The sequence below is a fragment of the Maylandia zebra genome, linkage group LG23, assembly GCF_041146795.1.
Source record: "Maylandia zebra isolate NMK-2024a linkage group LG23, Mzebra_GT3a, whole genome shotgun sequence".
In the NCBI taxonomy this organism is placed as follows: Eukaryota; Metazoa; Chordata; class Actinopteri; order Cichliformes; family Cichlidae; genus Maylandia; species Maylandia zebra.
In genome coordinates, this window is record NC_135188.1 from 3,631,688 (window position 1) to 3,657,495 (window position 25,808).

Genomic DNA, 25,808 nt, shown 5'->3' on the forward strand with positions numbered 1-25,808 from the left:
TCTGATTGTACAGTCTGACAGCTGCAGGGAGGAAGGACCTGCGGAAACGCTCCTTCATGCATCTAGGATGCGCAGTCTGTCACTGAAGGAGCTCTGCAGTTCAGCAACATTAGTAACATGTTAGTATGTAACATGTAACATAGATAGTAAGTAACATGTTAGTATGTGCATGTGTACAGAAAAGATCGACAAAAGTGTAATTGTTGAAATTCCTGTCTTTTAACTTCGTCTCTGTGGGCTCCAAACCAGACTTGAACGCTTTGCAGTTCAGCAGATCTCTGATTGGTTGAACTCATTGAAAGCTAAGATTTTAACAAATGACAATGAGGGTAGACGAGTCACGTGGGTCGTAACGTCACGTCCGACTCAAACTACGGCGCGCGCTATCTTTAGTGTCACGCAGATTGAGTTACCCATCCGCTTGGTCGTTTCAGTCGTTAAAAACGTAAAATGACAACAATTCAAGACTTCTAGGAACGCTGGTGTGAATTTTTAACCTCTTAAAGAGAAGCTGGACTTGTATCTGCGGTAGGATGCCATACGTATTAACCATCGAAAACATTACCTGTTTCCGTTAGCAAAACATGTCAGTAAACAGACAAGCTAGCTGACGCGTTGCACTCAGTGAATTTATAACGCTAGCTTGTTGTACAAAAGTACTGGTAACGTTGTCTTTGCAGGCAAGCCTGTCTGCATGACATTTAAGATATTTATAATACAATTAGGCAAAGCAGAGTAACTGAAGTAGGGAAAGTTGTCTATTTGTAACTGATCAGAATGGATATAAAAGGAATTTCCTTGAATAGCTAATTGGTAAGAGGGCTTGGGAGTCATTTTCAGTGACTGAGTCAGTGATAACTTGGATGTAAAAAAATCTGTTCCCTGGACCGCAGTGCACGTCTTTCATCATGTCCCAGACCAACACTTCTCTCTTGGACGAGGTGGTGCAGTGGAGTCAGGAAACCTGTCGCCAGGAACTCAAGTCTGTCCTGCCAAAGCTCACTATATCCTCTCTAATGTTTGTTGTTTCATCCAAGTTTCAGCGTTGTAAGCTTATGGTTCATAGTGTCACCTGTCTCCATTACAACACTGGAAAAATAACCAAAAATAACATTAATCCTGTAGCTGAAATGATAAAATAGGTAGGTCGGCATTATATTGGAAATCACCCTGTAATGCATCTTTTCCCCTTAACTGTGTTCACTCTTTGCATTGTCAGTCTGACAGCTGGGATGATCACATACGTGAGTTTCCTAATTACACACTTAATAATTACAAACTTTGGTATGACTTGCTGTTTAAGTATAATATGACACCATTACAGGTATATTGAAGATAATTACAGACATGTTCCTCCCTCATATTGGTTTGCCAGACTTGGAGGATGAATGCTTCTCCAAGATCTTACCAAAGGTATCCTGATAATTGCATAATATGTGAATACCATCTATGGCATTTGTTAAAAAAGTGCTCTTTTATTATCAGATTGTTGATACAAGTAACTATTTTCTTTTGAATAACTGCTTTATTTCCATATTTTTTCCTTAAAAATTTATTTTTTTAATCTTTTTGAAAAAAAATAAATCTCAAATGTTTTCAGGCTGTGACGATGTTTGACAGCATGATGAAAGAAATCATGGACCAAGTCGGTGGACTTTCAAGTCAAAACACTGAACTTTGTGCCTTACTGAGGAATATACTGCAGGTATTGCAACACACTGCATTTGAAAATGGTACAGTGGAACCCATACAACTTTTTACATGCCATATAATGTGCATTGCTCTAAATTTTCTCCCAAATTAAACCCTGGATTATATTGTGACAAGAGTCTGTTCTCTTTTTCAGGCAATGATGCAGATAATTGATGTGCTATCCACTTGTGTGCGTCATGTTGGCTCATTGGAGGAAGCCCCTGACCTGGATTCTATCCGCTCGCTACCAGCTTGTATCCTAAAAATTCTGAAAGAAACATTTCAGCACTGCAAGGTCAGAATATTTAGTTTGCTGGTAGCTGTTATCTTTATAAATCAGGTGTTCTGTGAAGTCACTGCATGTGTTTTAGTTTTATAACATTAATATTAATAACCAAGCTGACTATGTTTTAGTGGCTGCTGAGAATGTACTAAGTGGTTAATTACAGAAATGTTTATATTACAGTTATACACAGCTAAATGCTGACGCTAATCTGAGAAGTGCAATTAGGATTTTTAATATTTGTTTCAAACACAAAAGCTGTCAAATTTAAGTGGTTGAAAATAATTCTAAAGAACATTCTTAAGTTTTTCCTCATCTTGTTTACACCAAATGTGTCATCAGTGCAAGAAATTGACTGAAAACAGATTTGAAAAGCATCCCAACATACTGCAGCAAGAAATATAACCACTTAGCAATAGGGGTGGGTTTTGATGATCGATTTATCTATTAAAATTGATTCTGGCATGGATAACGTGATATCGATTCATTAAAATCCTGAATTGATTTTTAAATATAAATTTATTTTGCCCGAAATGCCAGAATCTCAGGTTAAACCTCACAAAATTTCTACAACCACCAAACAGCTTAAACAGTAAATGAGAGCAGGTACACGGATTCTGCACAAAGACGTAAACACAAAACGCGGACCCAACGCATCCGAATTTGTGAGATGTCGCTTTTCTCACCCGACGGCACTTACACGGACACGCCGTCGGGGCTGAAAGCCGACAGCTCACTGATTTTGAAGCGTCGGTGGGCTCTTTGTGTTTACGTCTTTTTTGCGCTCGATTCTGAAGCTGCAGGTTTTTATCTCTCTTCAAACAATATTGACTGAACCAGCAGCCAAAGACGATCCATACTACGCTTCACATAAACATCGTCACAAATTTCCTCTTACTTTTGCTGCTTTGCTTCCACCACGATAAAATCACACTTCATGTAGAGCTCTGTCTCTTTCGCTCTCTCAGGAACAGTTTCCCATCTAAAAATCTCTGTTTTTCACATTATTCGCTTACTTATTACCCACCAGTCTATGGTGTCTGCCGCTGTTTTTTGTTGTTGTTTTTTTTTTTTACTTACTTCCGACAAGAAAGCCTCATTTCTGCTGTTCAATACTGAACAAATGTAAACTTTTTAAAATTATGCAAAATTGCAAAATGCTTAGCTGTGTCTCTAATCAAGCCTCTGTAACTTTGCTCTGCTTCACTTCATTTTTGACTGCACAATATTTTTAAGGTCATCTGCTATAAAAACCCAGACCAGGAAAACCGCCTTCATGTTTTTCTGTGTTTTATCCTCAGTTACTTTGACACTAAGGAATCTGCTGTGATGCTCACACCTTTGATAAAGTCTCACAAGTGTCAGCTTCCTTTTTATAGATATAAAAATATCGATGTGTACTGATAAGTGATCAGAATTATAATATTTCTGACTGAGGCAAAATTTCCCCAATTTGAATCGAATCGTCGATCGAATCGATTCGGGACCTTGTGAATCGGAATTGAATCGATTTTGGAAATCAGTGACGATACCCAGCCCTACTTAGCAATGCAAAAGAACACAAAAGGAGTTACAGTTAATTTTAAATTGATTTATACCCCTAAAGAGCTTTATCTGAAGAAAACAGAATTGATCAAGCATATTCTGTCTGTTGTCCACAGGACAGTGAGGTGGTCTACTGTGGCCGTCTGTCCCTTGTGGCTGACTTGCTCCAGGGATTATTCAAGGAGGCTTATTCACTTCAAAAGGGTCTTTTAGAGCTGCTGGATAAGATCTGCCTTGACAACAGCGCCTCAGATGAGGACGTCTCCGATATTGTTACAGGTGTGTTCAGTTGTCTGTGCAGGTAAACATCACTATGTGTTTCATATTTTCTCACTTTCTGTGCTCTTGAATCTTAATGCAATCTTCAGTTCATTTGACATATTTTTCATCTTCGTCAGTGATTCATAGTCTGCTGGATATCTGCTCTGTTATCTCCAACCTGGATGTAGCATTGCATGCAAACACGTGGAAGTTCCTCATCAAGTTAGTGCAATCAGTGTCATTAAACTTTACAGTTAACTCAATGAATTTTTAGTTTTAAGAGTTGGGCGAGTTTATTGGTTGTTATAACTATTTGAACGGGCTGTTATTTTGTTCAGAACGAGTCTGAAGTACCAGTCATTGGTTGAGGAGCATCTACATCACAGTGAAATCAGCAACAGCCTTGTTGACAACCTGCTGACATCCTTCCACAACTGTGTGGAGCTGGCTGAACAGATTAAACATGCTGGCCTACAGGTAGAAAACCTCTAATTATAAACATATGTATATTGCAATTAGAGCTGGGCGATAGAACGATAACGATATGTATCGCGATATAACTTTTACTCGATAGAGAAATTAAGCTATCGCGATAGACCTCGCCGCTCTTGTCCTCAAAAAAAAAAAAAAAAAAAAGGTCAGCCAATCCAAATTAAGTAGCGCAGAGCCGAACCAATCACAGCCACAGCGTCACGTCGCGTGACTTGTTACGTACAGCACAAGTGCCAAGCCGCACGTTTTTTTTTTTTTTGGGAAGCAGCCAGCGCGTAATGGAGGAAATGAGTGTGCCGACTAGAAAAATCAACCGAGCGTGACCGAAGAGAAAACAGATGATGGTTCCAATGCCGGAGAGATTGTCGAACGGAAGAGCCATAGAAGTTCCGTAGTGTGAAGGTATTTCGGCTATTTCAAGTCTGACAAAAAACAGAGTAGCGTGCACTGTAAACTGTGCCGAAAGCAAGTCTGGAAATACAATGAACTGGTGCATGCGTCACACTGTGCGCCACGTTATTGTTTCGGTGAAATGAATTTCTACAATACTGTTAATTCTACTCTCTGCAGTGTTTAAATGCTTACATATACACACAGTTACTGTCCCTCCACACATACGACTCGGTTCTGCTTCTATGCCCCAGCTTTGTTTACTTTTTCCCACCGAGGCTTCTAGACTTCTGATTGGCCAGCATTTCGGCACGGTTAGGAATCTAGCGCCACCTGCTGCTTTGGCATGTTCATAGCAGCGTTTTCCTTCATTTCTGCCTTTATGTGTGGACGGGATTATTTTTTAAAACGAAAACGGAAAATCTCCGTTTTCAAAAATACCCGTGTACGTGTGGACGTAGCCTCAGTCTCTGACTGGAAGCGCTAATTCGTCATTCGGCTTTTGTCAGACTAAAGTAACTGTTACAACTGTTTGAAAAGCTCAGCTATACAACAAGGAGAGATTGAGAATTTCCTTTTAGTTCTCAGTTTATTTGATATTGACAAAAGTTAGTCAGTTTTGTCTGTTCTTCTGTAAAACAAACTAAGATTTATTTTTAGAATTAATATTTTGTTTCTAAGTGGAATCGACAATTTAGTCTGTTTCGTTTGTTCTATTTTGAAACTTAAACGCTTTAGCGGCTGCCTTTTGTGTAGTTTGCAATATTTGCCTTTATTTATCTGAAAAAGTCTCATGTTCCTTAAGTACATCTACCCTGTTGAACTTATTATGGGAAATAAATATTTAAATAAAAACAAGCTGCTGATTATTTCACATTTTACTTGTGAGCAACGGCACATTTAAATCTTACAAATATAGTTATTTGGCTTATATCGTGATAGATATCGTTATCGCCTGAAATGAAAAAAACATATCGTGATATGAAAAAATCTCATATCGCCCAGCTCTAATTGCAATTCTCTCTCTCTTTCTCTTTCTCTGTTTACCTCTAAAATAATGTCAGTTTGTATTATATGCAAAGATTGCAGCTCAGCATATTTGTGTCTTTAGTGACTTGATGCCAACTGGGGTCACAGCAATGACAGAGCAAATGCTGAGTGTTTCCTGTGCTGTAACCCTTTGTACTTAAAGAAGGACTTCGGCTTCTTTATAAAAGTGTAGGGTCACCCCGGGGACCTTTTGTATTGATGCTGTTCTCTTTTTATAGGAGGCCACGCAAAGTCCAGAATACAAGCTGTTCCAAAAAAGTGCAAAGATGTGCAGATTTTTTGCTAACACTTTGATTCATTACATAAAGGTAGTTAAAATTATGATTTATTTCAGGTGTTTTTTACAGCATAAAAACGTTGGGCTGTCTTGTATCTTATCTCTAAAACACATTTCTTCTTTTTATCCTTTTAACAGGAGTTCAAATTTTTTCTAACAAAATCTTGTAGCTGCTTCCACCAGCTCTACCTCCAGATCACGAGGTATCGGTTGTTTACATGTCATTTAAAAAAATAAATGGATACAAGTCACAGTTTTTAGTTTATGTTTAATACTGATTATAACAATGTGGCTGGTGTCTTTCAGTAAATTCCCTCCCAGCTTGTGCACTCCAGAACTGCCCATAGCTTTGTCTCAGGAGCTAAATGCAGCAGCTCTTGTTCCCATGGATGCCTTCCTGCTTCAGCTGTTGCCTTTAAGACCTTTTGCTGAAGCTGTCCTCCAGCAAGACCTGCGTAAGTGAAAGGTTTATCTTCTTGGACATTTTCATGATACAGTAGTGACTTTTTAAACTCAACAATTACAGTTTGTGCACTAATGACATTCCACTGGCATATGACACATAGTATGCTGCTCAAAAAAGGTCGTAGGAACACTTTTTAATCACGTTATACCATCAGGTCACTTAAATCTCTGTGATATTGATATGGTCAGTTAAGAAGTGAATTGTTGAATCAGTTTCAGCTGATTTGATGTTAATGAAATTAACAGAGGTGCGCAGAAACAGACTTCATGAGGGTGGCGTGAGGGCCCAATGTCACCACGGTTGCTTTCAAAACTTTAACTGAAAGCTGACCTTTGTTACATTTGTATTTTGTTGTGATGTCGCTATAATGTTTGTAGATGCTGACTGTTAGAGATTGTACAAAATACTGTCTGCAGGTTTAAGTCCTGAACATGAGCTTCCGCACTGTCTGTTGCTGGTGAGCGTCATGGGACAGCTGGCCGGCCAACCTGAGGAGGTGCTGCAGCTTTGGTATGCAGGGAATCAGTTTTCAGAAGAAAATATCAGGTAATGGTTTTAATATGGTAATAATGGTTTTAATGGTAATAATGGTTTTAGATGATTTAATGAACAGTAAAAACTTTAAAACACTTGTTTTATTGAAGGACTTATTAGTAAAATTTACTGGTTTTATGAGTTATTAATATTGATCTATTATTGTCTTGTTTGGTTCACAAAGTTAATTGTACTTTTCATGTTTTCACAGTGCAATTAAATGCAACTCCAGTGTAGCTGAATAATTATGAATATCAATTTAGCCTTTACGGTTTTACTATCAATTTATTTTTAATATGCAGTAATGTTATAATAATTACATCCCACATGGAGCAATCTCTTTTAAGCTGTTAGGAACAAACAGTATTAGTTAGCAGCCTTGGAAAGGGTCACATTTATGTGTGCTGAATTTAAAGTAGAAAATAGCTTCTTTTGTTGTGTAGTGTTTTTATGTCCTTCAGTGTGTCATCTTTGTCCCTAGGCTTCCTCTCTTCCAGGCCATCTTTACTAGTTTCCGGCGTTGCTATACTGAGCGTAAGGTCCCAGTGCTGTTGCCTGGGGTGATGTTGAAGGGTCAGGCACAAGTCCAAGTCACTCTGCATCAACACATCTGTGTGCACCTCTGTGCCAGTGTGGCTTGGCTTCCACCTGAATACTTCCGTGTACTGGTGAGGTCAACACAACAACACACACTGTTTTAAGCAATACTAGCAGAATGGCTCTTATACTGTTCCACTTAATGCATAAGGGACACTTTAAAACTGTTAATCTGATGTAATGTTTCATTTGTTGTAGACTGTAAATGTGAAGACCACAAGGTAGCATACAGTCATGGGAAAATAAATTACATTATTTGTTAATGATATGGTGTGACATATCAGGAAGTAATAATAATAATAATTAAAAGCTAGTACTTAACAGGTTTAAAAATGAAATACCTGAGATGAACAGCACGTGACATTACACCACAGCCGTGCAGTCTGGCAAAGCAAACCCAACTCATCACTCCTTCACTTGTGCCTGACAGCTGGTGTGAAGTGAGAGTGCTGTGATGCTGTGTTTGGTTTTTACAAAATGTGGTGCTTTCCATTATGATCAAACATCTCCATTTGGTTTGGCTTGTCTGTCCAATGCACAGTTTTTCAGAAGTCTTATGATTTGTTCAGGTGCCGTTTTCCAAACCGAAGCCATACTGCAATGTTCTTTTAAGAGAGACACTTTCTCAATATTAAACAAACTTGCTTAGTACATACTTGTTCAGCTCTTTTGTAACTGTATTTCTGTGAACTTTAAAATGTAACGTGCCGACTGAGGTTTGAAGAGTTAATTGAATGTAAATTCTGTGTTCTCCAGTAGTCCACAGCACAGCACCGTCTTCCTGTATTTACTTTTGTTGCTCCCGCCCCAGATACATCTGGCCAATGAGCGGTGGGGACATTCTCATGTGGTTTGTAGTGATGCATTTTGGTTCGTGTGTGTGTGTGTGTGTGTGTGTGTGTGTGTGTGTGTGTGTGTGTGTGAACAAAACAAACCACAGGTAATAAGACATTCTAAGGACCAAAATTATGTTTGCTATGCACTGATATATAGAACCTTAGAATTGACAGATGATACCATGATTGTATCATTTTAATCTCCTTCCGGTAGTCCTGGGAATAAATCAAACCCAGCCTCTGCCAAGGAGTGAAATATGTTATTTATAATAATAATAATGGATTGGATTTATATAGCGCTTTTCAAGGTACCCAAAGCGCTTTACAATTCCATTATTCATTCACTCTCACATTCACACACTGGTGGAGGCAAGCTACAGTTGTAGCCACAGCTGCCCTGGGGCTGCCATATCATGCCATCGGCCCCTCTGGCCAACACCAGTAGGGTAAAGTGTCTTGCCCAAGGACACAACGACCAGGACAGAGAGCCCGGGGATCGAACCGGCGACCTTCCGGTTACAGATGCGCTTCCCAACCTCCTGCACCACGGTTTATACAAGCTGCTTCTGTCAAAATATCAACATGTTTAATACAAACAGAACTTACTTGAACTGTGGGTGCAGTACTCGCAAACAACAAGGACGTTATTAGCTTGGTCAAGAAGAAAGATTTCAGAAAGTATCCAATCAGGACAAAGCCTCACTTGAACCTAACCTGACCCCAGACCATACACAACAATTTCTAAATGGGTGATTGTGCCAAGTATTTATATTTAAACATACTAACAATAATATACAGCAATAGATCTACTTTTACAGTATACATAAAAAATAAAGTAAAATAGAATAAATTGCCAAATAAAAGGATTCGTATTTAAACTAATTTTTATTCTAAAACATATGTGATCATAAGCTCTTTATAGTACCGTAATTGTCGTGCTATAAGCTGCTACTTTTTCCACAAGCTTTGAACCCTGCGGCTTTTAGTCAGGTGCGGCTTTTCTATGGATTATCCATGATTTTTGTCATATCGTAAGACGATTTGTTTTGTTTGTTCCGCTGTTGTACGGTACTACGTTGCCTGGCGGAAAGGCATGTGATCAGACACACAGGGGTTCAAGAGTGGTGTGTTGGTCACGTGTCCATCCGCCAGACAACATAGTGCCGTACAAGTAGCGCGAAAAACAATGCGAAAAGCAAGTTATGCTCAACTCCACCGGTGGAATCTGACAGCGTGGAAAAGTGTGAAAACATCAATGATCACCAACGGATTTCGAAGGGCTGGACTGCTGCATGATGGAGAGGAGGACACCGCCACGGCCCTTCTGAGGGTGTTCGACTCTGACACTGACAACGAGGATTTCTTTGGTTTTGAAAGTGACAACGAAGGAAAGGAGCTGAGAGTGGATGACGAAGCCACCCTGAGCCTGTTCGTATCCAACACTGGAGAAGAGGACTTTGGTGGTTTTAGTGGGCAGGAAGATGGTGGTGAATGACTGACTTTTCTTCTTGTTAAAGCCGTGTCGCTGCACCTGAGCCTAAAAGGTAGTCTGAATCTATTTTTCTGGTGTGCTGTAGGTTATTGTTATGTACTACATTTGTTACTCATTTATGAAGCACAGTACATGTTTCCTACTTGTAATTACCGCTACTTGTACATATACCTAAAAGGTTATGCAAATATGTACCCGTAACTTGTTTTTCAAAATATTAATAAAAGTGGTGTGTCTCCAAACAGCCATCTCTTTCCTGACAATTCCCTTTGTGCATATTCTCTTACATATGATAAGTCAACATTGAAACACCTGCGGCCTTTAGTCAGGTGCGGCTAATGTATGTACAAAACAGGATTTTCCCCTGATTTTAGCTTGTGCGGCTAATATTCGGGTGCGCTTTGTAGTCCGGGAAATACGGTAATCACTGTTAAAGACTGAAAATACATTATTAGGTTGTGTGTAATCTCGTGGTGACCATTAGCAGTGTGTCACTGCAGGATTTCCCTTGATTAAAAGCTTGTTATTCTTCCGTGTTTCTGTGATAGCTCAGTATTATGCGTGTTTTTTGTTTTTGTTTTTTTTTCAATTTTCCCACCCTTCTCCGGTTTATCTGACTTCCCCTCTTCTTTATTTCGTCTTCTCAGGAATGTTGCTTGGTTGACGCTGTACTTCAGGCTGATACTCAAACAGCTGTGTTGGCAACAGATGTTTGGTGCTTTACAGCACGGTGAGAATGAAGAGTAATGTTACTTTTTGGGTTTTTTTGTTTTGCTATGAGGGACCTTTAGACTAATTTCAGATATTGCTTGTGAAGATTTTGTTTATTAATTGAATCAAATGCTTTTTTTTTTGGTCTTTTAAATCTGTGCTGACAGGTATGGGACAGCAGAGCTTTGCCTACATCATGTCCTCCTTATTGCTCAACTGGTATGTAGAGACCGGCAAAATGCACAACGCACAAACATATTGATTTGAAAGTGAGACGTCACAGCAGACAGTACTTCACAACATTTTGAAACTAATGAAATAGATTGGAGCTGATAATAATAACAATTATTAATTAATTCAATCATAATAATTCATGTGTCACTTTCAGTAGTGCATAGATCTAAATGCAGTTGCGGTAAAGGAAAAGAACACACAAGATTAGGAGTGTAATCCTACATCTGAATCTTGCCTTCATTAGTTTGGAGAGTCTCAAATACTTTAACTATGGCCCGACAGCCCCTCTCAGTCTTTGTCTCATGCATCACTCCTCAAAAAATAATGTCTCAGTTTAAACAAGCAGATTGTCAGATTAAGCTGGACGTCACAGGCTAACCTTTCTCTTACCTGTTTGTTTTGGTGCTTTCACTCAGCTGTTCATCACCCCTCCCTGCTGCTCCCCTTCTTCTCTTTCAGGTGAAAGCATGTGCCACCGATTGTTACCAGTCATCACATCTGGGCACGCTGCTAAAACGCATGGTTTTTCTAATGACGCCGAACCATCAGGTTAGAATCCCCAGGAGCAGTGGGGAAAGATTTCAGGGAAATATGAATTATGCTAGAGAGTCAGCCCACACTGTATTAAAGTAAATCACACAAAGGCTTTTGCTTAATTTACAAATAATGAAATACATGGATTCATATTTAAACATTAAAATGGTTGAAAAGCTGGTGTTTTTTCTTATTGGGGCCAATTAGAGGCAAAGACAAACATGTAAAATGCTGGACAGCAGAGCAGCACTGATGCGTTACCGGAGTGATGAGCAACATTCTCACATATGAGTTTGTAATTGAAGTCCCACATTCAGTCGAATTAAGATGTAGTCCCTGTGTACAAGTGAATCCTTGTACCATCCATATAATTTGGAGTAGAGTGCCATTTTCTGGGTTTAGATGATGCTTAAGAAATCAATAGAAACAACTTCAATGAATAAAAAAATAATCTTAATAAATAATGTCCCATAATCTTATGTATTTATTTTCACAGATGGAACTGGTGTCACATTTTCCACCCTCTGAGATGGAAAACCTTCGAGTTTGGCACCATGTTCTCCTCAGAGCTCTTTCTCAGGACATCTGCCGGCAAGTAGTGACAGAAATCACTGGTTTAACTCAAAAAGTGCTGGCTGACTGGCAGAATGGAGGATACAAACTGGGACAAGTCGGCAAAGTGGTAAGGACAACCTTAGCAGTGGGATGTAATGGGAGTCTTGCACCCCATCGCTGAATCTTTTTAGCATGGTTTTATCAAGTGAAGGCCTTTTATTGTTTGTGCAAAGGACAAAACAAAAGTCAAAAATAAACTTGCACTCATTCATCCTTATTATTATAGCCTTGCATGCAACAAAGACAGAGTTATTTGATGTACAAACATTAAGGCTGCAGCCTCGTTTGTACTTGTGCCGTGACGATGGCAGCTTGACTATAAATATCAGCAATAAATGATGTTTGGACTGTGATAACCTTTTTCCTGCAATAGACTGTTAGTGACCTTTCCATTGTTGGCCTATGAACTCAGAGCTTCCAGTGAGTAATAGTTACGCAGCTGAGATTAACACAGAATGGTTAATGGTTGTTTTTATTACTGATCAGTCCATGAAAACATAATCTTGTGTGAATTTACAAAGTTCCTCCTGTTACCAGAATGCAGTGCTGATGTCTCTCCTATCGGTGGTTCGAGGCCAGTCCTCTCCCGAAGAGCCGTGTGTGTTGTCTTCTGTGAGGATGGTCACACAGCTCTGGTTACGAATGAGTCCAGACCAGGTAGCAAACAGTACACGCACAAACAGGTGGAGTAAATGAGAAGATGCAAGACCAGTAAACTGTAACCTGCCATGCTGTAGTTGCAGACCCACCCTGTGCTCCAGTGGACGCTGCAGCTTCTCTTGTCACTGTCGGCCATTTTAGTGAAGCACATTGAACCTCACGTGATTTGTCAGGTGTGTTGTTGGCCATCACGTTAACATTTAAAGAGGGCAGAATAAATTTATTGATGTGTGCGTCTCTGTGTGTGTGTGTTATCCCAGGCTCTGGTGTGTCTGGATGCTGTGGTTTCTCAGAAGTGTGCAGATTGGTTACTGCTGGCTGCTTTGGAGTTTCTCTGCTCTCTGGGGAAGATTTTTGTCCCTCCTGACAGCCAGGTGATAAAAGACTTTTTACAAATGATGATTTTAATTTTGGTTTACTTGTCTTTCTATTGTCTTCTTTAGCCTACTGTTGTTGCTTATAGTTGCTCCTAAAGCTGTGAGCCTGCAAGATAGATAGATACACACATTTTGTTGTATAAAGGAAAGTTCGTGATAAGAAGCAAATGATAATAACCATTTTTATTTTCTTAAAATAAAAATAATAGAAACAAATTAAGCATTTTCTCAGTTATGACTCGTTTTGGTTCCAGAGTCAAATTCTTCCGAGGCTGAGTGGCCTGTTTGGAGTCCTTTTGGCTGACGAGTCTTGGCTGTTGCACCAGCACACCCTGGAGGCCTTTTCTCAATTTGCAGAGGTATTAATTTATAAGTCTAACATAATTTTCATATTACATTAAATTCATACACTGTTGAAGCTTAAACGTAACCTTGATATATCCTTCTGACGTCAAAGAATACAAACCACGAAGAAGTAATCTCTCAGAGTTTGAGTGTCGAAGAAACCAAAACCAAAGTGGTTAATTATCTTAGCAAGGTAAGGGAAATCTATTATTTGTTCATGAACATGTATATAAAAACGAAGCATGGTGAAGTCGTCATTTCTTTTGCTGCAGACGGTGAATGCGCAGGAAGGCAATGAGTTACGGCTGGAGAGGCTCAAACATGAGACACAACACATCAAGCAACACAATGAGAAGCTGGAGTGTAGCAAAGAAAAGCCTTTCAGCAAACCACCTTCTGAAGTTGTTCCAGACTCAGAGGTTAGTTTAATCAACTTGAAATGTATTCAGTGTTTCTGAATATGCATGTTCATGCACAGTCTTGTCTCACATACACGTTTCATATTAGTAGTAGCCGGCTTATATTAATTTAAAGCTACCAGAGCATAAGGAGACAGTGCACATTGCACAAAAGCAGCCTGGATTCTCATATTTTATTAGATGTCAGAGATGATCAGAATCACTTTTATTTTGCTAAGCATAAAAAACCAAATACTTTGTTTAGCAGTAAAAGATTTGAGTGAACGCATCCAACTTCAATGTGACTGTTTGATTGGAAGTCAGCTTTGTCAGATATTCATAAATATGGTAGTGGGTAAGATTTGTGTTTTTGATATTTTTATCACAAGATTTTGCTCTCCAGGTTCAAACTGTGTCCTATGAAGTACTATAGACCATGAATCATGTTATATAAATAACAGTTTAATTAACAAGACCTTTATCTTTTTCTTTAACTATTCATCCCTCTCAGCCATGCCCTAAGAGAGCTCGACAGGAGAACAGCGCAGAGCAGGAATACAGCCGCTATATCCAGACAGCTGAGAGTGCTTTAAAAGCCCTTCAGGCTCTCACTGATGGTAAAACTAACAGTAGTGCACCACCTCCACAGTGGCTGGACTCCAGACTACAGGAGCTCCAGACTCTCCTAACCCACATCACTACAGTCAGACCCAGCAGCTCGAGATAGTTTTTCATCTCAGGGTGTTTTCTTTCTGTATGGAAAACCCACAAAGTCCCCACAACTTTTGCTGCTATTGAAAATGGTTTCTCTCTCTTTTTAAAAAAAATGTTAATCTTTGTTCTTTTTTTTTTATTAAACCCGTTTCTGAAACTTGAAGCATTTCATTTCTTTTAGATATAGCGTCGATCGTCTTTCCTGGGTGGGTCGCTGTACTGTAAAACAAAACAGTAAACACATTTGATACAGTAAGTTTTACTTTATTTCACCATCAACCCAAAAGCTACTAATAAATTATGCAATTCTGATTTCACATTCATTCAAAGTGCAAGCCTTCAGTTAATCAAACTGACTCTTTTTGGGAAGACCCAGTATCTCCGAAACGTTTCTTTATGCCACTAGTGAAAATAACCCATAAAAAAAAAAAAAAAAGCAGAGCAGATGAAACAGGATTACATTCACCTCTGATTGGCAAATTATAAATGGCTTATTTTGTCCAAGTCTAGCACCATCTGATGAAGAGCTGATCGTTCCAGTTTAAAAGCAAGTTCTCATAATTAAAAATGACAAAATCAACATAACATAAAAAGCCTTAGCCCATCCCTGGCATTACCATCCCTACTGCATCATGTTAAATGAGAAACTACTTCCAGTTTACTGGTCTGTTGGCACTCCAGATGTGGTGCATGGGTTTCAGTTTTCCAGTGGTCAAGTCTTTTACTGCAGATGGAAGTAATGGATCAAACGTAATCACCAGGCGTTATCCTCCCAGTTCAGGTCATCTTCATCTCCCCAGCCATCTGGTTCAGTCTTTGAGAGAAAAGAAGTAAAGGAAAAGGTGCAATCATCCACTGGGAAAAATATTTACAATAGTGGGAAATTCTTAATTCTCATTGACGGTCACTTTTTACCCCTCAGCTGTTAAAGGCTAATGGGCTACTGTCCCCACAGTGGGCAGGTGGCATGGGCACCCATGTTTGTGAATGTGACAATGAGGTGACAGGATTTTCAAATTCATACAGTAGGTGCATCTACTAAAAATCTTGAAAAAAGGTAATCTCAGTGACCTTAAATTCAAGGTCAGAGGTCAGTTTTTCTGAAAATCATTTTGGATTTTGAATTTTATACTGTATGTGCATCAACTGGCAAGCTGAGAGGTAACACTTGTGGCCGTCAGTATTTTTAAAGTTAGACATGCATTTGTATCTCTTCTGTGTCTTCTGGCTCGTAGGTTCTTCAAAATCATGGCAGCTGTGTTAAATGGTTACAGGTTGCAGTAATTTCCAAAGTTATACACAGAAGTGTAACTGTCAAAAGAATTTCAAGTCATGTTGGAACCTACCGTCACTAGATAATTCAAAGTAAAATTTGTTAGTGTAAAAAACAAAACATCTAGTTGTAAATGGATGGATTCTTATACAGCGCTTTTCTACTCTCCCAGAGTACTCATACAACATGCCTCATTCACCCCCACTCAGACAAGCACTTCCTTCTTTAAGTGCAATCTAAGCATTCGCACACATTCACACTCCGATGGATGCATCGGAGAGCAACTCGGGGTTATTATCTTGCCCAAGGATACTTGGCATGCAGACTGGGGAAGGATTGAACCACCAACCCTTCCAGGCAGTAGCTGATCTGCTCTACCACCTGAGCCACAGCCACCCCAAGCCTAACGAGCCTGTGTTTTCAGGCTTGTTACAGTCTGCATATCTAAAAGTTCTACAAACCAACAAGGCCTCCAAAAACAGTAAAATGAAGAAACAGAGTCATACCTTATAACTGATTGTACACAGATGGTGCTTCACATACAGCGGGTAAAATAAGTGTTGAATACGTCGCCAATTTTCTAACTAAATATATTTCTGAAGGTGCTACTGACATGAAATTCTCACCAGTTATCGATAACAACTCATCCAATCCATACTGAGAAATGACAGGGAAGTATTGAAGTATTGAACAGGCTTGCTTAAATGTATTGAATACTTCGCACGTGATTTTGGTCCATTCTTCCACACAAACATTCTTCCAGGTTCTTTAGGCCCCTTCTATGAACTCTGAGCTTTAGTTCTTAGTCGCTTTTATTGTCATTTTAACCATGGACAGTCGTACAGTACAGAGTGAAACGAGGCAACATTCCTCCGAGACCCTGGTGCTACATATGACATAACAGATGGCAAGGGAATAGAAAGCACAAAAACAGCATCATTTCCATAGATTTTCAAGGGGATTCACATCAGGTGACTGGCTGGGACATTCTAGCAGCTTTATTTTCTTTCTCTGAAACCAGTTGAGTTTCCTTGACTGTCTTTGGGATCATTGTCTTGCTGGACACATTCATTTCATCTTCATCATCCTGGCAGATGGCAGCAGGTTTTTATCTCAGTGCATTTTCCCATTCATACTTCCTTCAGTTACACAAACCTGCCCATGCTGTATGCTAAAAAACAGCCCCACACCATGACGCTCCCATCTCCAAACTTCACTTTTGACATGATATGCAACACCTTTTGTCTTCCAAACATGGCCAGAATATATTCTCCTATTATTTCCCAGGCTTGTCTAAATATTGTTCAGCAAACTTTAAATTTGCTTCAACATGCTTTTTCTTCAGAAATGAGATTATGGCGTGGTGAGTGTGCATACATACAGTCCACGGTGGTCGAGTACAATACTTGTTTTCTTATAAACAATTGTTCCCGCAATCCGATATCAGGGCAAAGCATGTAATAGACACACTGGCCATTTCACGCTTTGCTCTCCAAAACGTGAAATGTACACGCATGTACAAATTGAAGCTTCTGCAGTAAAAGCAGAGGGAGATATTTTATTTCAAGCCAGCATGGAAATAACCACGGGAAAGTGTTTAAACAGACATTAACACATTTGCATATACTTACACATACACACATTAGGCGCCTAGCTTAATTGATTCTGACAATTAAGGACCTTGAATGTACTACTACATTTTTTTGCTCATTACCAACTTTGTAACTTTAAATATATTATATCCCCCTGCTGGTAATGCAACTTCTGCACACGTGTCCATTTCATTGTTTGGAGAGGCAAAGTGAGAAATGAACATGATGGACCGGCGCGCCTATAACACGTTTTGGGGTGATACTGAGTGGTATCTGCTAATTCCATGTTTTTCTGTAGCTCTACACAAGCGGTCCTTGGCTCTTGGAAAACTCTACTGATAATTATTTTCAGTCCGCTGTCTGAAATCGTGTGGGGAGCACCCTGTTGTGTGCCTTCTTTTCTTCATATCAGCAATACTTTTTCCCTGTCTCATTATTTTACGGAGATCTATGGTTTGATTTCTTTGCGTGTGTGGACTGGACGGGTTGTCATTGACATCTGGTGAGAATTTCATCTTAACAGCACCTTTAGAAATATATTTACTTAGGAAACTGGTGACATGTTCAATACTTATTTTACCAGCATTAAGTATAACATAATCAAGATTTCAGAAATCAGGGTAATCCCAGGCAGCTAGGCAGCTGTGATTGAGAACCAATATATTAAAGTATATAAAACATCCTTTCACCAGACACTCACCTCAGTCAGGTCAACTGCTGCAAACTTGGCAGTGAATGTTAAAGTATCGATGGATGAATCGACCTGCAGAGGCTTAGTGTTATCAGAAGATGCTGTGGACAGTTCTGCTTCACGCTTGCCAGTCTCTTGTAGTGACAGCACTGCTGGAGATGACAACTTGATGTCCGGCACCATGTCTGCAAACAAATCCAGCTCTGGGTCTTGCTGTACCTTTGTCTTCACCCTTATAGTAAACTCCTCCCCCAGACCTACTGAACTACTTTTTTGTGGCACTGTAGGTTTGGACTGGGGGTTTAAGCGGTTATGTGATTTCTGAGAGTTCCTTTTCTCTTGAGCCCAGCTATTGTCCCATAAGGAAGTGGCCTCTGTCTTTGTTGACTGCCGCAGTGTTGAGCTCAACTTAAGGGGTTTAGAGGAACCCAGTCTCAGTGGTTCAGGACCATGTTTCGAAGATGGGGAAGCAGCGCCCCCTTTGGGTGGTGCAGGGATGACTGAGTCTGATAAAGGAGCTGTGGGGGAGAGATCCGAGGTAGGTTCAGTGTCCTCAAAGTCATCCCACGGCTCCTCATCTGTGTTCTGATGTGTGATTGCCAGGCTGCTAACTGGATCTACGCCCTTTGAGGCCTGTATGTGGATCTGGACCGAATGCCCATCTCTATTCTCACTATCAGGGTCACTCCAGTCAGGCCAGTCTTCCACAGTGCCTTCTAGTCTGTCAGTCTGCTCTGGGCTAGAAGAAAGTTGGTCCATCTCACTGTCCTGATGAAAGCCATTCAAAGGCAGAGACATCTTTCTACTAACATCTGGAATATACAAAAAATAAAAATAATATGCAATGGACCTTAAATAAATGAACAAATTCATTTGAATTAATATTATGAAGGGAGTTTCTTACCCGATACTGGCTTGATAACCCTTGGTGTCTTGCTACCCGTGTGACCGAGGACTAAGCCTTCAGTCCCTGATGGTCTAGGGAATAAATTCAGCACTTTGGAGGGTTGGGCCATCTGAGGGTGGAAACTTCCAACTATATGGACAGGTGAGGCTAAAGAATAAAAGTAAAGTAAGATGAGAGTAGCTCACTTGACTGTAGTTCTTAAAGGATTACTAGAGTGACATTTCAATTTCCAAATCCAGATTTTCTAGTTTGAACTGGTAGTCTGACTAAACTAGTAATCTTCTTTGGACGAGACAATAATGCTCACGGCACGCTAGGACCCATTTACTACTACACACTGCTGCAGGAATGCTTCCAGCATATAAAATGTTCTTGTAATGGTTCCTGGTTGATTTTTAAAGATTACTTGTAAAATAAAGCATTTTATTTAAGGTTTTTATTTAGTAAGCTCTGTATGATGCCAGACCTTTAATGCACAATCAGGTTCTGTGCACCCCTTTTATATGGTATAGCTAAATTCTCAAAAAACAACAACAACAAAAGCCTCAGTTTATTTGATATACGGTATCAATAATGTAAATGTACTCTATATACAGTTAGGTCCAGAAGGTTTTGGACAGTCACATTTTAAATAATTTTGCTTCTATACACCACTGCAGTCTTTTTTCATGCAACTGAAGTGCTGAAGGTTTTCACCTTTAATTCAAGGGGTTTAACTAAAGTATTAAATTAGCTGTTTACAAATTGCATCTGTTTTTAAACGATCCCCCACTTTCAGAGGTTCAAAAGTAACAGGACAATTGACTAACAACCAATTTCATGGCCAAGTGAGGCCTGTTTTCTCATTATTTTGTGACAAATTAAGCAGATAAGAGATAGGAGATAATCTCAAGTGTTGCATTTTGTAGTTTTTCCCTTTGAAATTCTCAATATGAGATCCAAATAAATACTGATAAAAGTAAAGGAAGCCATCATTAGGCTGAAAACCAAAACAAACCTATCTGTGAAATAGCAAAAACGTGTTAAGTGGCTACGTCATCACTCACACATCTGAAAATAGAGATACCTCACAGTGCAAATGGATAATGGCTCAAAGCATGATGCTGAAACAACGCAAGATTATCTCAAGGCAAAGATAACATTAAGTGGCCAAGTCAGTCTAATCCCAACGGAACACAGCATGAAGACTGAAAACAAAACTGATTGCAGGGAGACCCACAAACAACCAGGCACCGCAGGCAGCTCCAATAAAACCTAGCAGAGCATCTCACGGGAGGAAACACAGCATCTGATGATGTTCGTGGATTCTAGACTTCATGCAGTAATTGACTGCAAAAGGATTTTTGTCCAGTTACAAAAACAAACTCTTATATTTAAAATTACTGCAGTTTTAGTTTGTCCAGTTACTTTTGAGCCTCTGAAAATTGTCGACATTTAATATTCCAGTAATTACTAAACAGTTTATGCAATACTTTTGGAAAAGCTGAAAATCTGCAGCCGACTGTTTGATTTAAAATCCACTGCAGTGGTTTGCAGAGGCATAACTACAAAAAGTGTCTTTATCCAAAAAAATTAGACATAAAATTTTAATAAATTAGTTATCGCAATACAAGACTTGTGCTGTCTTGCACTGTTTAGTTATTATTTAGATAGAGGTGCTTTCATTGACATTTATAGACAGTGTTGCTTACTTTCAGGGGTCACTTCTGTAGACTTGGTAAAGTTAGGTGTAGTGCATTTAAAGACCTTGGTTCTCTCTCCACCAACAACCACCTGAGCCCCGAGCAAGGGCACCAACACCGCAAGACTCTGCAGCGTCATGGCAACCAGAGAATCATTGGTGTCTCTCATTCCTAACAAAACCTAAAGAGAGTAATAGACAAGATAATATACTTAAGAGATAGTTTCATTTGAATTTTGTTCTCAAGCTTTAGACATTAGATAAAATTGGTGTGATAAAAGTGGTGGCTCTGTGATTGGAAGGTCGGGGGTCCGATTCCCCTGAACAGCTACCCTGAGGTACCCCTGAGCAAGGTACTGTCCCTACACACTGCTCCCCGGGCGCCCAATGGCTGTCCACTGCACTGAGTGAATGGGTTAAATGCAGAGAGGAATTTCCCCACGGGGATCATTAAAGTATACATTATTATTATTATTATTATTATCATTATTAAATTGGTTACAATTTCTGGGGTTGCCTGTTTCACCCTGTTTAAGCTATTACCTAATCTCCCCGTCTGGTAAGACTAAAGAAAAAAAAATTTGTTTATTGGTTTAAACATTTTCCAAAATACTGAACATTTCAGCTTCAACTGTCTTCGTTTTTTTGACAACAAGAACAACAACAAAAAAGTTTGCTTCTAAAGTAACACCCCACCTGAGGTAGGATCTGGTTTTTGAGTTCATCGTGGGAGAAAAACTCAGCGTAAAGGTGGATGTGGGTCAGCAGCACAATTCGGACATGTTCCTCATTGACCTTGTAGAGTTCAAGAAGCTGAGGAATCACATGCTTACGGTAAAGGGACATAGACAGCAGGCAATCTTCACTGCTACCACCACCACTGTTATCTGTCCACAAAGGTGAAATAAAGAAAGTTTCATAAAACATTTGTGCCTGTCAGGCAAATACTAAGTTCTGGCTTTCTCTCAGAAAATGGGATTAGAAGATCTGGTTATCAGAAGCCAATTTTTGTTCAAATGCAATCTCACCTTTCTTTGGCCTTAAAAGATGAGGCAGGAAGCTTTTTACAGCCATGGGTTCTGCAAAAACGAGAGAGTTAAGGAGTTTGGGAGCAAGGCGTGTAGCTATCAACTCTTCAGGGAGGTTCTGGACTCGGTCTAGAAGAAACCTAAAAAACATAAAACCAAAACACTACGTAAGGAGAATATATACACCATAATACAAGTTAAAGAAAATTCTATCTGTGAAAAAAGTCCACATATAACATGTAACAAGATCACTACATTATTTCTTACTTAAAGAATTCATTCTTCTCTTCTTCTGTCTTTAGGGTGAGACTGTTCAGAAAATTCATCACTTCCAGAAAGTCATTCCTGTTCACAGAAAAAGAATGTTTGCTTAAAAAAAAAATCATTCTGAGTATTTAATGATAACTACAAATCAAACCTGACCACACAAACCTGAAAAAGTCATTGGTGAGCAAGGAACTGAGTGGCGGCCGCGACATGGGGTCAGAGTTCAGCAGGCCTGCCTGCAGTGTTTTTGTCAGGCTGGCAGCAAGCTCCTGTGACACTGAAAACAACAGTGCAAGCATATGATAATGTACATGCAGGTTAAACCTGAAAAAATGAAATGTGATATTCAAGGTCACCTCTCCTTACCATAGCCATTAAGGAGGGGAATAAGAGACTCCACCATCATCCCAAAAGAGTAACAGTCCCGAGAGTGAGCATGTTTATCAGGAAGGATTTTAAAACCCTCCACCTGTCAAGAAAACGTTTCTTGAAAACCTGTCAACACAGTGGGAAGTGCTTCTTGTCAATCATTAACTTTAACCTGCTTACCTGCTCTTCTGGAGGAAGATAGCTGGCCTCTCTTGCATTCTGGATGCTTGTGAGGAACTAAGGAGTTTAGGAATAGCCAACATTTAACATAAACCTGATATTTTACAGAGTGAGTCTTCAAACAGTCTAAAAAAAAGTGCATTAAAACTGCTGAACTGTATATACATTGCAAGAAAAATAGCTCAATGTTTGGATAAATCTTTGAGTTGAGTGAACACACACGGACTGAATTGTGGTATTACAGTCATACAAAATGTTTTCTCAAATATCAGTTAGCATGTTATGACAGTACGATTAGAAAACAGCTTAACCAGTATTACCGTAGTTTTCGGGTCATAAGTCGCTACTTTTTCCCCCACACTGTGAACACTGTGGCTTATACTGACGTGCGGCTAATGCATATTGTTTTTCATTCAGCCAAAAACATTTTGCCTGGTAACAGTAGACCAATAAAATTGATAAGTAATATATATACTGTATATATTTTTACCGGTTGTTAAGAGACGTAATGTTGTTTGTGCACTGTTCCGTAAAAAAAACCATGAGCAACGTACTTAATACTTAAAGGTAGCCACGTTACAGGCGCTGTTCAAGGAAAGAAAGCATTTGCAGTATGTATTTTTGTATGTTACCATGTTTATGTTACCTTACGGATTAATCCTCACGTGTAATATTTCTGTGTAAATATCTCATATTAGAAGTGAAACGCATACGGCTTAAAATCCAGTGCGGCCTGTAGAAGTACAAAATTTATGTTCTTTCTAAAATTAGAGCATGCGGCTTTTAATCAGGTGCGCTCTGTAGTCCAGGATTTACGGTATGTGCTTTGGCTACATGATATCAAAGTGGAAATGGTTAGCTATAATGCACAGAATCGCATCAAGCAAAAATTAAAGACAGCTCATCAGCACAAACACCTCAAACCAACTTTTAAGCACAGTGGTGGAGGGATGATGATTTTGGCTTGCTCTGCAACCACATGACCATGGCACTTTGCTGTCATTGTGTCAACCATGAGCTTTTCTGTGTACCAAAGACCAACTCTATCCAACAGCTAAAACTTCAAGTAGTTGTCAAACAAACAAACAAACAAACAAAAACAAAGTCTAGACCTTAAATCAATTGAAATTTGACATCATCTCCTAAGCCAATGCCTGCAAACCTCAATGAACTGAAACAATGTTGTAAAAAGAGTTGTACAAAGAGTGGGTCAATATTCTTTCACTATGATGTAAAAGACTGAGAAAGCTACAAGCTACTGAATCATGATATTTACTTAGTTTTTCCACAGGACAGTAAAGAATTCTTCTCAAACTTTCTTTTTCACATGACTGCCCACATGGCTTTAATGCACTTCTTACCTCAGGAGTTGCTTCAGAGAACTTGCAGACAGTCTCCATCCCTCCCAGTTTCCAATGACCATCATCACTGACAAATACAGATGAAATACAGACGTTGTTGTGGCTCGACTTACCCTGGTGGAAGAGCAAGACAAGTTTGGAACTTGCATGAATATGCATGCATGCATGTTTAATGCAAACAGAACAACATCCAAGGGTCAATCACCATCTCCATCTTCATCTACCTTGTTTTTCCCACATGCTTTGATATAATCATGCAGAGACTGTAGAAACACTCACCCTCTCATGCAGAAAAACAAGTGCCTGCAGGAGGTCATAGATGCCTGCACAAATTTCCTCTGGGGAGAGACTGTCTAACAGTAGCTGCAGGGGCTGCACAGGCTCTGTCACCAGGTGGATGCCACCATTCTGCACTGAGCAGGACAGGAAGCGCAGTAGACGTGGGTGTCGCAGTGTCTTCAGGTGCTGGGTGAAATGTGTGGATGATTAAGCAGGTGTAAGAATTGCAAATAATTAGTATTTTAAATTACCCGTCAGTTAAGACACAAAACTCATACTTTCACTTATTTAATTCTAGTCACAACAGAGAATACTGAAGTTGGAGGGGGCTCTTCCACTACGCAAAACCATGTTAATTTTTTTTCTTAATTAAAATGTTACATCCACATTACACACTTGTGTGTACAGCTCAACTTCACACACAATCACACGTGATGCAATAATTCGCTTTTTTAAAGAACTTTTTTTCTACAGAGTTTTAGAAAAGACAGAAAACCGACTGGAGAAGTTTGGTAAAAATGTCTCAACGCTGCAGCGGTACTTTGTGTCCAACATGATCATGGCAGCGTGCTGGCTGCACACTTCCACGCATAATGCACATGAGCGACGGCAAAGGCGAGCAGCGACATCTGGAAATTACACACCTTGGCAGCTTTGTTGACTTTGTCTTCATTGCCACGTTTGTGAACAAACACAGAAGCGGGCTTTCCATCCTGGAGCACCGCCGAGTACATGGTGGGTCCGGTGGGCAGAGTCAGGAGCGGCTCCTCCAGGGTGCAGCTCCGCACCGCGCTGCTCTCCGCACCCATGACCGCGGTCGTTCTTTATGAGCAGCCACTCAGGTCATAAACTAAGCAAGCCAGGCGTGATACGTGGCAGTGCGAGTGCCTGTCAGTAAAGAAACAGACACGAGTACTTGTTATAGAGTTAAGTTGACATACCGGTACCTGTTTCAGTAAACTGGATGCACCACTTAGTGACAAGTTAGCTAGCGTCAGTTGCCTAGCAGGCTAACCTTAGCACTACGTTAGCAAGCTTGTCATTGCTGCCCTTGTCGGTAGCTTTTCCGCCTCCAAACAACCATGCCAGTCGAAGTGTACCACAGATTAATTCAACGAGTTTTGCGAACTGCTTTAAAAGTAAAAAAATAAATAAATCCCGTTTCCTTCTTGTCAAATCACCGATGCTAACGTGGAGCAAGAGCTGCGCTGTAAACAAGGACCTTTCCGGTAAAAGACGAAACCACAGAGGAGGGGTTGGTACTTACTTGTAATTACTCACTTGGTTGAATAACTTAATGTTTTTCAACTTTATTTTCAAAAGATACAGGTTTCAAATCCCTTCATCATAAAATAATTCGTTAATAGGTTTATTTGTTGTTGATACATTGATACAAAAGAACGAACACCCCTCCCCGTAAGCTAATGGTTGCGACTAAAGTGGTGCGAGATAACGCAAGTAATCAGCGGAGAGTTGAGCGCCATATGGTGAGTGAAGTGAAAATAGAAACTGTCACTATTCATTTGAGTTACTTAAATCATACTTTATGTCCTTTTTAGAGAGAGCAGTCCATGTGTGTCTTTCTTTCCTTTACCTGTTATACAAACTCTGAAAAGCACACTGTTTCATTCTCAGCAAAAGCGGGTGTGCTGTCCATAATGTTAGGGTAACACATAG

The 25,808-nt window shown here is 39.7% G+C and overlaps 2 protein-coding genes across 3 annotated transcripts; one reads left to right on the forward strand and one right to left on the reverse strand.

The window, feature by feature from the left end:
- Positions 1-355: 355 nt before the first annotated feature.
- Positions 356-14,666, forward strand: firrm (fignl1 interacting regulator of recombination and mitosis). 2 transcript variants are annotated; one of them, XM_004555015.3, is made up of 25 exons: positions 356-528; positions 894-1,004; positions 1,205-1,244; positions 1,325-1,413; positions 1,601-1,705; positions 1,847-1,987; positions 3,637-3,799; positions 3,919-4,003; positions 4,120-4,258; positions 5,932-6,021; positions 6,129-6,193; positions 6,297-6,445; positions 6,873-7,002; positions 7,472-7,658; positions 10,563-10,645; positions 10,794-10,845; positions 11,320-11,409; positions 11,891-12,076; positions 12,547-12,666; positions 12,747-12,842; positions 12,930-13,043; positions 13,301-13,405; positions 13,504-13,584; positions 13,664-13,810; positions 14,301-14,666. In XM_004555015.3, the coding sequence occupies exons 2-25, from the start codon at positions 909-911 to the stop codon at positions 14,514-14,516; spliced, it is 2,769 nt and encodes a 922-aa protein (XP_004555072.3). In that variant the 5' UTR covers positions 356-528; positions 894-908; the 3' UTR covers positions 14,517-14,666. The 2 variants fall into 2 exon arrangements, with proteins under 2 accessions (XP_004555072.3, XP_004555073.3); XM_004555016.6 differs by lacking the exon at positions 356-528 and adding an exon at positions 543-813.
- Positions 14,667-14,746: 80 nt separating this feature from the next.
- scyl3 (SCY1-like, kinase-like 3) lies at positions 14,747-25,377 on the reverse strand. Its single transcript, XM_004555013.4, has 14 exons — positions 25,147-25,377; positions 24,776-25,019; positions 24,132-24,317; positions 23,853-23,966; positions 22,492-22,548; positions 22,309-22,411; positions 22,108-22,219; positions 21,943-22,020; positions 21,676-21,815; positions 21,344-21,534; positions 20,658-20,829; positions 18,964-19,113; positions 18,069-18,871; positions 14,747-15,317 (listed from the first exon to the last, which is right to left on the reverse strand). Exons 2-14 carry the CDS (start codon positions 24,938-24,940, stop codon positions 15,258-15,260), a joined length of 2,331 nt encoding a protein of 776 aa, XP_004555070.3. The 5' UTR covers positions 24,941-25,019; positions 25,147-25,377; the 3' UTR covers positions 14,747-15,257.
- Positions 25,378-25,808: the final 431 nt, after the last annotated feature.